Source organism: Leishmania braziliensis, chromosome 30 (genome assembly GCF_000002845.2).
Source record: "Leishmania braziliensis MHOM/BR/75/M2904 complete genome, chromosome 30".
Lineage (NCBI taxonomy): Eukaryota > Euglenozoa > Kinetoplastea > Trypanosomatida > Trypanosomatidae > Leishmania > Leishmania braziliensis.
Window position 1 is genome coordinate 116,827 of NC_009322.2, and position 16,090 is coordinate 132,916.

The 16,090-nt window shown below is 57.8% G+C and overlaps 4 protein-coding genes across 4 annotated transcripts; all 4 read right to left on the reverse strand.

Annotated features, from left to right (window-relative positions):
- Nucleotides 1-717: 717 nt before the first annotated feature.
- Nucleotides 718-3,096, reverse strand: LBRM_30_0380 (putative KU80 protein; the record flags this gene model as incomplete). The annotated part of the gene is made up of 1 exon (XM_001566621.1): nucleotides 718-3,096. The coding sequence occupies one exon, from the start codon at nucleotides 3,094-3,096 to the stop codon at nucleotides 718-720; it is 2,379 nt and encodes a 792-aa protein (XP_001566671.1).
- A 3,265-nt stretch (nucleotides 3,097-6,361) lies between these two features.
- On the reverse strand, nucleotides 6,362-8,185 carry LBRM_30_0390 (putative kinesin; the record flags this gene model as incomplete). The annotated part of the gene is made up of 1 exon (XM_001566622.1): nucleotides 6,362-8,185. The coding sequence occupies one exon, from the start codon at nucleotides 8,183-8,185 to the stop codon at nucleotides 6,362-6,364; it is 1,824 nt and encodes a 607-aa protein (XP_001566672.1).
- A 1,478-nt stretch (nucleotides 8,186-9,663) lies between these two features.
- On the reverse strand, nucleotides 9,664-11,592 carry LBRM_30_0400 (putative endosomal integral membrane protein; the record flags this gene model as incomplete). The annotated part of the gene is made up of 1 exon (XM_001566623.1): nucleotides 9,664-11,592. The coding sequence occupies one exon, from the start codon at nucleotides 11,590-11,592 to the stop codon at nucleotides 9,664-9,666; it is 1,929 nt and encodes a 642-aa protein (XP_001566673.1).
- A 1,289-nt stretch (nucleotides 11,593-12,881) lies between these two features.
- Nucleotides 12,882-14,114, reverse strand: LBRM_30_0410 (putative mitogen-activated protein kinase; the record flags this gene model as incomplete). Its single annotated transcript, XM_001566624.2, has 1 exon — nucleotides 12,882-14,114. The coding sequence occupies one exon, from the start codon at nucleotides 14,112-14,114 to the stop codon at nucleotides 12,882-12,884; it is 1,233 nt and encodes a 410-aa protein (XP_001566674.2).
- Between the last annotated feature and the right edge of the window lie 1,976 nt (nucleotides 14,115-16,090).

Below are 16,090 nucleotides of genomic sequence, written 5' to 3' on the forward strand. Positions count from 1 at the left end.
GCCCTAGACACGGGCTAGTGCAATGCGCCAACCCAGTCATCGGTGCACGGCCCCTGCCTCGAACTCTGCCCACCCGCCCCCGCCCCGCAGGTCGCCTCGCCGCCGCCCCCATCATGTCGGATGCCGCGTGGGGCATCATTCTCGGGGTGGCTCAGGCGTCCCACACAAGCAGGTAGCGAGGGCCGGGTGAGGTGTGTTCGAGTCCCGCTGACACTCCGCCTATCACATGGATAGTATGAGCGTGTTCGCTGTCGCTGGTCGCTCCGACGCCGCGCCGTCCAGGACCTGGTCGCCAACGCCAGTAGCAAGGCACCGCTCTGGCCTCGCCACGACGTAGGCACTTGGCCCTGTCACCACCAGGAGCGGCTCGGCATTGGCAGGAAGAGGGAGGGGGACTGACTCGGCTTCCCATGAAGTAGGGGGGGCGCCGAGCCCTGGGGATGCCGCGCACTGACGTGTGTCCCCAGTCACCGGGGGCGCAGCGGTCTATGCGACATAATCTGGTGAGAGACGCACTAAAGCGCCCATGTGCAGAGAGGCGGTGAGAGGAGGTGGAGGAGAAAGAAAGGGAAGGAAGGGGATGTGCGAGCGCAGACAGAGGGGGGGGGCTGGGAGACTGCGAATAGGCACACACACACACACGCAGATCGCACGTTCCGCGCTCTGCATTTTCGTTCCTTTTCTCCCTGTCATGCTTTGCTACTGTATTTCCGCCAGTCAGTCATCAGCGTCGGTCACATCATCGAGGGCGATGGCGAGATCCAAGTGGATCTTCTGCAGGAAAGACTCGGCAGCTGTGTCGTCTGGCAGACTGGCAGACTTGCACTCCTGTGCCGTGATGGGCCACACATTGGCGCTGTCCTTCCGCTCCACCACGTACGGAATCCAGAAATCGGCATCGCGGCCGCACTGCTGTGCGACTACCGCCAACTTGAGCAGAAAGTCGCTGTAGTAGGCGGCGTCATCCTGTGTCACACAGAACTGGCGGAGGGCCATAATGCAGGCCATGCACTTGCGGTAGAAGGCACCCTTTACACTGCTGTGCAGGAGCTCCCAAATGAGGTTGCTGAGGTCGTCCTTCGCCTTGTTCAGCTGTGCCTCCGTTGCCGCAGGGTTGCGCACAACCATGGAGAAAGTACCCACCGGGTCAACGGATGTAATCACGAATGAGGGATCACCGCTCATGATGTCATGTGGGGCAGTGGAGATGCTCGCTGCCTCCGACGTGGCGTGGCTGCCGGCAGACGCGTTGTCCGCCTCCGCGCTGCACTTCAAGTCTCTGATAATGGCAGCGGCGATTGTGGACGGAGCACCGCCAGACCCCTGTGTTGCGGACGGCGGCACGCCGGCTTCAGTGGCCATCAGTGATGATGACGGCGTCAGGCTTTGGTACCACGACTTTTCACTCCAGCCTGCGCCTTTGCTCCCTGGCAAGAGTGCATCCAACTCCTCTTCGTACGGGAACGCGCTTGCGCAAGACGCAAGGGCGGACCGGTGCGCTGACACCGCCTCGTACACACTGCTGCCCTCCGCGAAGAAGTCTGTGGAGGTCCCCCTCAGCAGAGGCAGCAATTGCGGCACCGCCGCTTCGGACGAGGGCACCTTCGTGTTGCTTTTCTCGTCTGAGGCATTTAGGGCGAGCAGCTTGGCTTGCAAGGTGGCGTAGTACTGCTGTAGAACCGGGTTGAAGGTGTCCTGAGGCGCCAGCACCGAGCCATCGACGGAGAGGCCGTCGATCAGCTCGTCCATCAGCTGCTCTTCCGCCTTACTGAACCGCACCTCCGGGTACTCGGAGAAGCGAAGGGCTCGCATGTCCTCGGCAAACGGGAGAGGTGCCAGCACCAAGTGGCGCTGCCCCGAAGCCGTCTCTGCCACCCGCGCAAAACACACGCACAGCAACGGAGTGGCGTGTGCCGTGCGCACGAGTCGCACGAGCATCGCCTTGCCGCTGGATACCATGGCGTCCACCAAGGCGTTGAAACCGCGCTGTCCGGCATGGTCGCCCGCCAGCGGCAGCAGCGCGCGTGTGCCGCCCATCAGCAGACACGGCTCCACCTCCGTCTCCCCGACGAACCCGATCGCCTCTAGCGCGCGTGGGCCCTTTACCTTCATCTCCTCTCGATCGGCCTCGCTGCACGAGACGCGATCGGCGCCGAAGAAGAACACTTCCATCCGCTCCTCCTTTGCCAAGGCACGCGGTTGCTCGTCCACATCGCTGGGTGTGACGTACTCGACGCTCTGCACCACATCCGCGCCGTCTTGGGTGCTCCGACGCAGCGCCGGCAGCCGCTCCTCCTGCGTGAGAGTGAACAGCTGTGTGGCGAGTCGCACGTCACCGATGCGAAGCGCAATCTTGAACATGGGCTGCTGCCGGATCTTTCGACAGTGCAGCAGCGAGAGACGGTCCAGCGCCTCCGCGGGGCTGATTAGTGTACTCGGCGGCCCCAGCTCGGTGCACAGCGCCCCGAGTACTTTCTCGTTTTGTGCTTTCCTGTCGAGCCCGACCCACGCGCTAGTGTCACCCGTGGAGGACTCGTCACACTCCTCCTGTGAGGCAGTGCCTGCTGGCAGCGCCTGAAAGTCGAACCCAATCACCACCAACGTTATCTGATCGTGCTGCAAGGCATCGATGAGAAAAAGCAGGTCCTCCTTGTGCCGCACCTCGTGGCGGGCGTCTGTGAGGAGGTAAATGCAGCGGTTGCACCTCCTCTGACTGGTGCGCGCCTGCAGAAGCGCCACCGCCACCTGAAGGGCGTCGATGAAGTCATACGCCTCCGTGATAGGCCGCTGCACAGTGGCGCCCCCAGGCAGCGCAACGACACCTGCGCGAGTAGCGGCAATAGGTACGAGGATCTTCTCCGTTGCCGGTCCGAGTTCCACGGCCACTGTGATGTGCTGGTACCGCGCCTGTCCAGACTGGTCGTACAGGGCGCTTCGAGATTTCTCTGTGCCAGCTAGAATAACCGCCACCTCGTCCAACGGTGAGTATACCATCTTGTCCGTGAGAATTCTGGTGCACAGGTCACACGCCTCCTCCAGCGCCGCTGCACGGGAGAGGGTGATGTCCAGCACCAGAACGGTAGCATCCTTGGACATGCGACGGTGAAGACAGTATCTGCAACCGGTGCGGAGAAGTTCGTCTCTCTCTCTGGGCAGAGAGGAATGAGGAGGAGGGACGGAGCAAGCTGTATGAGCCGAGGAGGTTCGGCTGACTGGCACACACACACACACCTGTGCAGGGGAGCAGAGGGCAAAACACGTGGAGGGGGGGGGGGGGGGGGCAAGAAGAAGAACGCCGCGACTGCGTGTCATTCCAAACGAGAAGGTAAACATTCATGAGAAAAGAGCCCAAATGTGGAGAAGTACAGTTATGAGGGAAAAGTGGCCAGCAGTACTCAGTGCGCTGCACAGGTGGTCTGCTGGTCCCGGCGCCGTCTAAGGCAGTGGCAGCACGGGATTGGGCACAGAGAGGCAAGCCGGTGTAAAGACATCAGGAGAGGCTCTGCGTTGCTAATTTGTATTGTCCTTAATAACCACTCCGCAATAAAACACGAGCCCCGCTCAACACTATCCGCTGGGCTGCGGGTCCGCCGCCTGGTGCAAGGCAGCCCTAGACACGGGCTAGTGCAATGCGCCAACCCAGTCATCGGTGCACGGCCCCTGCCTCAAACTCTGCCCACCCGCCCCCGCCCCGCAGGTCGCCTCGCCGCCGCCCCCATCATGTCGGATGCCGCGTAGGGCATCATTCTCGGGGTGGCTCAGGCGTCCCACACAAGCAGGTAGCGAGGGCCGGGTGAGGTGAGTTCGAGTCCCGCTGACACTCCGCCTATCACATGGATAGTATGAGCGTGTTCGCTGTCGCTGGTCGCTCCGACGCCGCGCCGTCCAGGACCTGGTCGCCAACGCCAGTAGCAAGGCACCGCTCTGGCCTCGCCACGACGTAGGCACTTGGCCCTGTCACCACCAGGAGCGGCTCGGCATTGGCAGGAAGAGGGAGGGGGACTGACTCGGCTTCCCATGAAGTAGGGGGGGCGCCGAGCCCTGGGGATGCCGCGCACTGACGTGTGTCCCCAGTCACCGGAGAGGTGATGAGGCGAAGAGTAGGAGACACTGAGAGGCAGCCCTTGCTGAGCACAGGATCAATGAGACTGTGCTCAGCAAGGGCTGCCTCGACTGCAAGCAAAGGCATGAGGCTGCGCGTTTCTCCATTGAGTCCATAAAGCACAAGAAAAAGAAAGAGAGCGATGACAGGCACCACAGACTGGATGCTGCAGCGCCGCTGGAAAGGGTAACCGCAAGCCGATAACATTTGCCTCGTCCCTCTCCGTATACCATTTTACGTTGCAGAAAAGCACTCGCAGATTCACGCATGAATTTATGCTCGGAAGGTGGCGTGCGTGTGTGGCAATGCCCGACAAGGCGCTCTGCCGATAGAGGCGCTGTTAGGCCTTCGCGTTTCCCGCCTGATAAAATTTTATTGCGTTCTCGCGCAAGCCTCGGCGACGAAGCCACACCTGGCGCACCAACAACACCCCTCACTATCACATCCATCGATCGTAACCGTCAAGAGCCGCCACTGCACAAAATCAACGGCAGTGGTCACCTCGGCAGGGGAGGGGAACAGAGAAGGCGACGACACGGCGAAGAATAGGCAGGAAAAGAGCCGCCAAGTCTCATGCAGAAAAGAGAGAGGTGAGAAGGGGCCAACATCTCTGCCACAGCCAGCCAGCCAGCAACAACAAGCAACAAACCCCAAAATTTACCCCCGTACACAGGCAGAGACAGTACACCGCAGAAAGAGAAGACAGATAGAGAAGGGGAGAGAAACACACGTATGAAGTGATGGGGGCATAGGAAAGAAGGGAGGGGAACGGCAGAGCACAGAATTGAGCACCACAGCCTTCATCAAGGAAGAAGAGGAAAGCGTACGTTGCTGTGTTACCAGTCGTGCGCGCGCGAACGAAGGCTTTTAGACGAAGCGGGAACACCAAAGCGACAGCAAAGGCAACGGAAAAAAAAGAGCAAAACGAACGAAGAGAAAAGAGAGAAGTAAAGAAGTGTGGCATTGGTAGTGCGTGTGCAGCGTCGTTACAGTACTGGCGGGAGAGGTAAATCACAGAAGCGAGAAGAACAGCAAAAATGAGCTTCAGTAAGCACAGGCACAGAGAGAGAGAGAGAGAGACGGGCAGAAGCTAACAATTTGGAAAGAAAAAAAGCACAGGGAGACAGAGAGATGAAGGCAGCGAGAGGGGGAGTGAAGGAAGGGCCAAGAGAGAACGCAGTGATGTCATCAAGCAATAGGGAGAAAGGAGAGAGCAGAATATGCGAAAATAGGCCAGAGATGTCTTTGTTGTTGTGTTGTTTGTTTGCTTCTCTCTCTCTTCTTCTTCCTTCCTAGAAGAGAAGCGTAGCAAAAAGAGTTGATAGAAGACAGCATCAACGTCCAGGGAAGGACAGACAGACCCACTCACCTGCACTCAAGGATGTGGGCAGGAAGACTGGAAAACAAGAAGAGAGTCACAGCGAGGGGGGAAGAGGAGAAACACCATAGCATCGTAGGGGAGAGAGAGAGAGCGAAAATGAAAAAAAAAAAAGGAAAAAAAAAAACGAACGTCTGCCTGCGTAGAAGGTGGTCCGCAGAGAAATACAGTACACGAGGTCTGCCCTCGTCACCACCACCACCGCGTGGCTGGCGGATGTTCTTCTGCGGAAACAACAACTACAGGCATAGAGAGAGAGAGAGAGACGAGAGGTGGTGCTCTCTCTACTGTAGGGGCGTCTTCTACTAGGAGGAGGGGGGGGAGGGCCCTACACACGTGAGCGCTGCCCCACCATAGAGAAAAGACTGTCACGCGTAGGCGCATCATTTTTTTTTGTTTTTTTGCGTTACTTTTTTTCGGTGTTTGATGAAAAGTGAAGTGTGGGTGGAAATGACGAAGAAGAAGAAGAAGAAGAGAGAAGAGAGGCGATCAGGCCAAAAGAAGAAGAAGGAAGAAGAACAGCACAGCACAGCAAACGCCAGACAGGCGACAGGCGAGAGATCACCGAAGATAAGCGGAAGAGAACGGCGGTCAAGGAAGAAAATGGAGGAGAACAAAGGGCAGATGTCGAGAAACGGCCATGGGGGAAGAGGCGAGAGGGACCTGCGTAGGGAGGGAAGCAGGAGAACCATGGCTACAGGAAGAGCGTCATCGTCACCGCCCCTCCTTCCTCGTTTCACTTTGCTGAGCATCATCATTCATCTCACTCTTCCTCTGCGCTGACGTCTCCACTGCCTACCCTATGGAAGAGGATAAATAACCTTCGAGCCTTGCTGCTCAGACGCAGCGGTAGGCCGGGTGCACCTACCAGATCCGGAAAACTACGCCGCCTTGCGCAGCGCCGCGTCACGCTCCGACGCGAGCACGCGAATCGCCTCGGCCGCCTTCTTCTGGTACATTATGAGATCGGCTCGCTCCGCCCGGAGAGAACGGATCTGCTGCCGTGCACTTTCGAGTTCGTTGTAATCCTCAGCGTCACTGCCCCCGCGTGGGCTGGCTGGGCTCATCGAGGAGTCAAAGGTGCCGAGGGCGCTGAGGTAGTCGGTGCCCTTTACGGACGCCAGCTCGGCGGTCAGCGCATCCTGGCGGCGCGACGACTGCTCGCGTTCCATCTTGTAGCGCAAGGCAAATGCGCGCATTTTCTGTGCAAGTTGGAAGCACTTCCGCTGCTCCTCAGCCACCACAAGAGCGAGCCGTAACCGCTCCTCGTTGATGGTGCGCAGCTTTTCATCACGGGCCTTGATTACCTCCCGCAACTCCTGGTTGGCCTTGGCCCAGTTTCCGCCGCCAGATGCACCTTCGTAGGCAGGCACTCCACTGGCCGGGGTCTCATCAATCGTTTTCAGCTTATCCGCTGGCACGCACTGGCGTAGCTGCTTGTTCTCGTTGCGCAGCATGCCGTTCTCTTCGGTCAGCATCTTGACCTGGTCGTTGAGGGAGTTTATGCGGTCGTCAAAGACGCCACGCTCCTCCTCCAGTGCGTCCTCAAGAGTCTTGTCATTTTTGTTGTCCAGATCAGCCATAAGCTGCAGGTACAGCGCCTTGTAGTCCAGAACCTCGTGTCTCTTCGCATCTTGCTTGATTTGGCTGGCGCGCTGCCCAAATAAGATGGCGCTGAAGGTCTCTTCTGTGTTTTCGTCGGAAGGGCTGACGTTGACGACGATGGAGGTGTTGCCATTACCCATGAGCGAGTATTGGAGGATGCGGGTCAGCTTCGACTCACGGAAGGGTGCGTGCTGGGCATTGGCGGTCAGAGCAGCCACCACCTTACCAAGGGTTAGGAGGCTGCGGTTAATGTGCGTGGCTTCGTCAAGTGTCTTACCCTCCGCATGTGTCTTGCTCACACGTTCGCTACCGGCAAGATCGCACAGTACCAGGCGTCCATCCAATGCAACGGTAGCGCCCCCCGAATCAGCGCCGACGGTCACCGCGGTGACTTTCGTGGACCGGCTGATGTTGAGCGTGAAGACAGTGTGGGAACGAGAGCTCGTGTTGTTCATGGCCGTGCTTGCCATCTCCTTCCGCGACAGGCCCGTCTTGAAGAAGTTCATGGTGCCGTTGTAGTCCTTTACCTCCCGCTCAATTCCCTTCCCAGAGTCATCGGACACCAACACGACATCGCCACAGCCCTCCGTGCCGAGCTGGATGCGTACCTTACCCTTCTTTTCATCCAGCAAGTCGGTCAGGATTTCGTTGTAGAGCTGCACGTAGCTGACGCTGCACGAGTAGTCATGCTCCGTGTCGTTGGCGATCTTGGCCCAGATATCCCGCATGGACTGCTGCAGCACACCCTCGCTTTTCGGGTCGTCATTGCTTATCGTAAAGGTCTTGCCAGAGCCGGTCTGGCCGTACACGAAGAGAACGCCGTGCTGACCATCGAAGGCGGCATCGACGGCGCCCTTGGCAAAGGCCTCGTACACCTCCTTCTGCGTCGAGTTCGGCTGGAAGACTCGGTTGAACATGAACTTCTTTTCCCCCGCCTTCGTGGTCGTCTTGCGGTTCACTGTGATGGCGCGATTGTCGTTAGGGTCATAGGTGATGTTATTGCAGGTGTGCGACTTCTCATGCGGGACAAGCGGACGCACACGGCAGAACACCGAAATAGTCTTCGGCGCCGACTTGCTGCTTGCCTGTGGGCGAGACATGGCGATGAAGTGAGATGACAAGCAAGAAGGGAGAACGGGGGAGGGGCACAGGCACACGTATGATAAGACGGGGAGAAGCTGGGCAAAGAACGAAAGAGATAGCAATGATAGAAGACCTGAAAAGAGAGGAGGACGAGGCGGTGGTACTAAGGGGATCGCTCAGTAAAGCGTTGGCAGTAGGGGCGTGGTCGTGCGCACGTGAAGAGTGAGAATAATGATGAAGAGAGTGATGTATACGTGGGTTGTGTCTGTAAGTCCGTATGCTTGCTGATGGTCAGTAGCCAACTAGGAGGATCCAGCGTTGGTGCAGTGCGCGCCAATAGCTGTGCGGCACGGTAGGGTGAGAGAAAGAGTGAGCGGGAAGAGAGTGCGATGAGTAGTCACTCAAGAGGACAAAGCGAGAGACGAGAGGAAGGACGACAAGAGGTAGCGAGGCCAAGCGATGAAGCCTACAGAGAGCAAAGACTTGCTACTCGGCACGAGTATCATGACGTGGGGTATGAGCATGGGCATGTGTGCGACTGAGTGGGGCACATAGGAAGTGATAGAAATAAGTGTGAGCAGCCCATGCAGCCGCCACGTACACCGAACAGAGGCACGTAACGGGAGTGGACTAAGGAGGAGATCCACACATGTGAATGTCGTTGGGGGTAAGACAGTCAACCATCACAGCAGCAGTCCCAGTACCACGTGGGTACCACCAGCACGCACGCACTGACTCGCACACGCATGATCCGCCTCCGCCAAGCATGTGCAACAAAGCGCTGGTATGGATGCCCCATCTCGAGACTTTTGCTTCCTCGCTAGGCGAATGCCGCTACTGTCGCTAACACAAGAGCTCGACAGCGATGACGAGGCACAAGCAGGCACACACACACACACACACACACACCAGCTCGTATGGGAAGGCTGCCGGGCCCCCCTCTTGGGAATGGCTTCCTAATCCTCATTCCCCCCTTGCCCCCCCTCCTGTCCCGCTATGCAACGCGTCCACCTCCCCCCAGCACATGTGTGAAACAACCGAGAAAAGAGAGGATGAGGACATGAGGTTCAGCAAGGGAGCGCGCAGCGGTGGGTGACAGAGAAGCAATGAGTGAAGCGAATGAGGAAAACAAGAACGTCAGAGATCTCAAGCAGAGACAAGAAAGTAAGATAATACTAACGGGAACATGGAGCAAGTGCGAGCAATGGGTACGTGTCCGCGTTGGTGGGTATCATTAGCGAGGGGAAAAAAAGTGTACGTGCACGCATGCCTTGTGCTGCGGTAGACGCGATAAACAACATTCTGGAAGGCTGGGGAATGAAAGCGTTCGAGAGCAAGAGCGAGGATGGAGGGAGAGAGCGGGGGGGAGAAGATATTTCGCCCCCTTGACCTCCGTCTCCTTTACCTTCTGTTCGGTACTCGATACACGCTCTCCCACCCGCCACGATCCGTCATCTTTCCCTCCCTCCGTCTTCCTCTCTGACGCGCACGCCGTCTAATCCACCTTCACACTCGCAAACATGATGCGGACAAATACCAGGGACGCGAGGAAGCCAACGGCGCCAAACATAAGCGACACGGACACACAAACCAGCCCCATATACCCAAAGAACAGCACCATCCCGAGGAAGCCCTTTACGATGGAGATGAACCAGTAGTACACGACGCAGTACAGCATCATCCACGCTCCGTATGACGCCGACGCAAAGAAGGAGCGCCACCACCAGTGGTAGTTGAGGAGGCTCAGCTGGTAGTAGGTTAAGAAGATGGACACTTGTGCCACGATGACCAGTATCAGCAGAAAGGCGACAATGAGGAAGGAGAACATGCGGTACACAGTGCCGAGCCAGACACTGCTGAAGATGGACTGCAACTCGACGTAGGACGCCGCCAACGGCACAATGCCGAAAGCCATGTAGGAGAGCACACCCTTCAAGTACCAGGGCTGCGGCGGGATCGTGCGGGGAATTGCATTGATCTTCACCGGGATCGCGATGTTGGTGCTGAAGCCGGCCACAGCGCCGCCGAAGCAGAGAGGCACCGAGACACACAGCCACAGCGCCAGCAGGTAGAGGAGAGAGGCGAAAGGCAGCGTGCTCGCCGCGTGGGAGCCGAGGTGTATGAAGTTGAGAGCCAAGTACGCCGCAAAGAGGAACCCCGGCAGCGCGATGGACGTGAGTGAGATGGCCTGCCACGAGCGTCGCCTAAAGAACTTAAGGAGGGTCGCCGTCACCACCCCATTGACGCTGGAAAAGAACACAAAGAACGTCACGAGCAGCGATAGCAGCATACCGCGGGAGCTGTGCGAAACCATGCCAACCACGGCGAAAAACAGTGAGGCGACCGTCATGCACATGACCTGCATGCCGGTGCCGACGAGTACGGAGAGAAGGACAGCCCTGCGCGGCGGCCGGAACACATCCCCGTGGACAAGCTTCCAGCCGATGTCCTCACGATCACCCAGCAAGTCTTCCTCGTTGTAGGATAAGATGTCGCGCCGCACAGACCGCACGAGGATGTACCACAGGAACATCGACTGCAGCAGCACCAACAAGAAGACGCTCAAGATGGAGTACCAGTGCACCCTCGACTCGTGTGAATCGTGGTCGACGTAGTTGTCCCAGCGCGTCTTCCACGGCGTCGTCGACAGCGTCCACGTGACGGAGTAGCTGAAGCGGATACCCTCCATCGACGTGATCTGCGGGTTGGGCACGGCGGGAAAGGCGCAGGTGTCGTCCTTACCGAGCTCGCCGCTGTGAGACACACTGCGGGGCTCCACCTCGAACTTCACAATGCGCACCGTCGGTGGCTCCGTCGAGGAGATGAGGTAATAGGAGACGATGAAGTGAACGTGGTTGTACACCTCGACACTCCCCTTTGGTCCGCCCCTGGAGAAGTTGCCAAGCGGAAAGCCCATGCGGATGCGATGGCGATTGCTATCCACCGGCGTTGCCTCCAGCGCTGGAAGCCCATCCAGTACCAGGTGCGCCCGGTAGCGGCTCAAGATGCGCTTCTCATATCGTTCCCTCTCGAGCGGGTTCAAACTTGCAGAGCAGATAAGAGCGCATTTCCTGTCGCTCAGCACTTTTAGCTGAATCCCCGAGTCCTCCAGCATGTCACTCATCAGCACCTGGCCAATACTGCGATGCAATGGCGGTTGTGTGTCTTTGCTCAGTGGCGCTGAGCACGGAAACACGTTGCGCCAGCGAAGCGGCACGATCTTTGAGCGCGAGGTGACGGTGCTGGCCAGGACGTGGATGGTATCCCCCTGCGAGTACTCTAAGCCGAGGTCATGCACAACGGAAAGGCTGAAGCCGTAGGCGATGGACGATGCCCAGCAAAGTAGAACGGCCACCACGCACAGCACTGCCCGCGACGTGGCCGCCACGGATGAAAACGCAGTGTGCACTTGACGACGTCTCATGACGCTCCCCTTTCCTTCGGACTCACTATGTGCGCTCGCGTTCGCCACAGTAGTGGTGCGACGGTGGTGGGAGAAAAGCGGCGAGACCAAACGTGAGATCGATATAAAAAGGAGGCAACAACGAAGTACTCTTGTGTGGAGAGGAGGAGTGTGCAGGCGGTGGAACGGTCCGGAGTGGCGTTGAGGGCGACGCGATGAGTGTGTTTGGACGCGGTGCGGGCAACACGCCGAATTCAGGAGCGGGGAAACAGAGAAAGAAGCGGAATGTGAGAAGAGCGTGGGCATGAAGTAAGAAAGGCGCATACAGAGAGCGAGAGGGGAAGAATGACGGTGAGTACCTCCCCTCCCTCCTCATCGCTCCATGGCGGCTCGCAGGAGGTCCGACATCGGCGAACCGAGCGAGAGGAGATGGAGTCGCTGGTGGGGAAACCTCCAGTACGTTTGCAAGCGCCCGTGTAAGGATTGCTGCTGCTGATGTGCTGGAGTACATGGGTGTGGGCACGTGCGTATTCTCTCCTCCTTCGACTGCGTCTTTCGCTTTCTCTTGCTCTTGGCTCAGATCTCACCATCCCTGTGCCTGTCCACCGGCCTCGTAAAGGACACGCACACACTGGTGGCGGCATAATCGTGTATGAGCTCGAAAAAGAAAGGTGGATAACACACAAATGGGTGGAGAGAGGAGCCGAGTGAGGGGGAGTGAGCGGGGTCGGAAGAGGGATTGCGAGAACAACATCACCAAGCGAAAGCGGCAGCAGGAGAGAGTAGTGATGACCACCACTACGACCACCCCCGAAAGAGCAAAGCACCGTTTCACGAGCGACAACGGCAGCACACACATACACACGCGCGCGCGCAAAGGTGTACACGCGAAGAACAGAAGGGGGGGGGGGGGCTACGCGGGCAGTGCTCATCTTTGTTGGGTGTTCCGGCGTTATATGAAAGGAAAAGAAAAGCGAATGTTGCTGAAAACGACAGCGGAGTGGCCACCTCATAACGCGGGCACAGTAAGAGCGACACCGCTGAGAGCAAGAAGAAAGAGAGAGACCCGCAGTGATGCATGAAGAGAGGGGAGCAAAACGACAGAGAGGGGTGAAAGGGGGAGGTGAGGGCCCCCTCGCTCCTCCGCCACCTATCCGCTGTTCCCCTCGCCAATACATGTCATCCCCAATCATCACCTCTTGAGCGTGCTATGCCTACGCACATGGCTCAACGACATCGCCATTCAAACGCCACACCCAACGCCTGTCGTGAAGACCAGCATGCACGTGGCCCAAGCACCTCGATGGCGCTCAGTGGCCGCGGGTAGACGTAAATTTTTCGATCTCCTCTACGAACAGCTGGCGGAGTTGTGGGATGGTGAAGGCAGTGCCCTCGGCATCCCAACAGTATACTCGCTCCGCCTCGCAGCCGCCAATGTTTTCCTGAGGGCCGCGCACGTCCGACAGCCATGCATGAGCTATGGACTCTTTCGCCATGCGCCGCTTCTCGGGGTTGTAACAGAGCAGTCCAAAGATGAAGTCGACGAACTCGGCGTAGTAATCCTCCGGCGGGCGCGGCTGGGGCCGGGCGATAGTGGCGCCCTCAGCGGCGATAGCCTCCTCCAGCTCTGTGTCGAAGCCATCGAAAAAGGTAGCCTCGTCGAAGCGGCGCCGCAGCTCAGGGGCGTACTCCTCCAGCGTCTTCCCCTTGATAGGGGGCAGGGAGGAGAGGTAGTGCACCGCCTCCTGCGACGTGCTCGGCGGCAGGTCACGTGCAAGGTCTGGTATGCCCAGCAGCTCCACTATTAAATTGATCTGGTTGATGTAGTCCTTGCCAGGGAAGAGCGGCTTGCCAGTGAACATCTCTGCTGCGAGGCATCCGACAGCCCACATATCAGCGCTGTAGCTGCAGTGCTTACACACCAGCAGCAACTCTGGTGGCCGATACCATCGCGTGAAAACGTACTGCGTCATGGTGTCGTCGTGTCCGACACCGCGCGCGAGGCCAAAGTCGCCCAGCTTAAGGTTGCACTCCGAGTCTGTCAACAGATTCCCCGGCTTCAGGTCACGGTGAAGCACGTGGGCACTGTGAGTGTACTGCAGTGCGCACAACAGCTGAAGAGTGAAGTACTGGCCGTGCCCGGCGGCGAGACGGATGCGCGGGGAGCGCAGGATTGCGTCCATGTCCGACTCCATCAAGTCGGTAACAACGTAGAGTTCGTTGTACGTGTCCACCGGGTCCGGGGACTTGAAGAGGTCCTTGAGAGAGAGGATATTTGGGTGGTTGAGATAGGCGAGCAGCTTCACCTCCCGCAAGACACGCTTTGCATCGACAGCGTCGTCGAAGAGGTGTGTCACCTTCTTGATCGCCACTGGCTCGTTGGTCACCGCGTCCACGGCGCTGCAAACAAAGCCGTACGCACCACGTCCAACGAAGTGCTGAACGTTGTAGCGCTCCGGCACCTCCAGGCGGTAGTCGTTCACACCAAAGACGTAAACCTTGTTGCCGGCCGCATTAGGACCCTCTACCTTGGTGAGCATCATCTTCGCCCGCTATCCCAATCCCTGCCAGCTCCTCTAGCCAATGCTCTTCGGCACTTTCAACCCTTTTGTCGGGTATGCTCGCACACACCCCCTCCCACCCCCACCTGTGTAGGGAGACAGAAGTGGCAATACGTGCGAAGAATACAACACGGGCTGCGGAAAGGAGAAGCGGGGGGGGGCAATGGACGGGGAGGGAAAGAGGCGAGGCGCGTGCCGTAATACCTCCCCTTCGGGTATGTGTGCTTTTCTCTCCCCCTTTTGTGCGCGTCCGCGTTCGCTTGTGTGTTGGCTCTCCGCCCAGCGCTCACGTTGTGTATGCAAGCAGGTGGGGGTGTGGGTGTATGCTCACTCCTGAGTATGCAGATACGTGCAGCTGTGTGTACGTGCATGTGCGTAAGGGGGGGAGGGGGGAGGCACAGGAAAAACAGAGAAGTGGAGTAGGAAAGAAGAGCGTCATTCACAATAGCGCAAGAGATCGCCGGAGAAGTTGTGGCTCTCATAGTGTGTCTCCTCCTCTCTTCGATGGGCAGCCCAGCGCGGCGGTGCGCAGGTCATTTGAGGGACTTCCGAAAATAGAAAAAAACGCACCAAGGTGAGAAGCGATGGCGCATAGGAGGTAGGCGAAGCACGAGACGAGACACAACCCGGTTGAGTGAGCGCACACGCGACAGTGCACCAGTGCCGCGTCGAGATCGTGCGCATTAATGCGCGTAGCTGAAGGAGGAGAAGGCGTGCGGCCGTTCACATATGATTTTTGTTGCTTAGTTTTCTTCGTTTCCTCTTACAAGAAGAGAGTTCAAGGTGTTGAGGGGTGCTCGTCTCTGGGATGGCTCCTTTATAGCTCACACTGATAGAGACACAGGCACTGATGAGGAGAGCGAGAGAGCAAAGAAACTGCGGCTACAACGGACGCACACTCACATTACACAGGCACAGATACACAGAGAGAGAGACACACACACTGAAGAAAAGGGGGAAGAAGAGAGTGAACAACAGCAACGACGACAGGTATGATCGACGTAGACGCGCAGTCACACAGACACACCGGCACACAAACATTCACATCCCCAGTCGCAGTCGCCACCATGTTCACTTTCGTGGCACTCCTTCTCTCCGGGTGCTGCAGGTGCTCTGCTGCTCTCTTCTCTCTCTCTCTTCTCTCGGCAGGTCACCGAGAGGTAATCAAAGTAAAAAGGACGAAAGCCCGCCAAATAATCGGAGGGGGAGACAGACAGAGAGACAGAGAGACAGAGAGGCAAAGGGAGGCACACACACACACGCGCATAAAAATAGGACAAGCGACCGGTTGTCTTTTTTTTTTCGGAAGCGAAAGAGCCGCGCAAGAGAGGCAGGAGAGCTGAGGAAGAGTTAAGGAGAGGAGAGAAAAGGTATCCAAGAGAAGCACACGACAGCGGCAACCAGCATTGCTCGCCTTTTTCCTTCTCTTAGCTTTGTTTCTCCGTCCTCCCCCTCCCCTCGCCTCCCCCTTTCATCAGCGCTAATCCAGAAGACAGCAGGGAAAAGTATGAATGTAAGTGGTAACCGGCAGCGATGGCCTCAATCACTGATGAATCACTACCTGCTCGCTCTCCCCCTCCCTCTCCACCCGCCTACGCGCAGACGCCCATGTGCACCAAGGGACACGGGCGCCGATTCAAGGAAAAACATTGAGAGAGTTGAAGAAATGAGAACAATCCAAGCGACTAAAACAACACCGCTCGAGTGAGAGTGAGCGCAAGCGTAAGCGTAAGAGAGAGAGAGACCCATTCACACGCCGCTGTCCCTCGTACAATAGGGAACAACACAACCAATACAAGAAGCAAAAAAAGAGAGAAAGGCACAAGGGAAGGAGCGAGCGAACGAAAGGGGACTGACAAGTGGGGCAGCACAGGGCCATCGAGAAACACACGCGTACGTGAACCAACACGCAGGTACGAGAGCGAAAGGCCAGGTGAGAGAAGAGCGGGGGGGGGGGA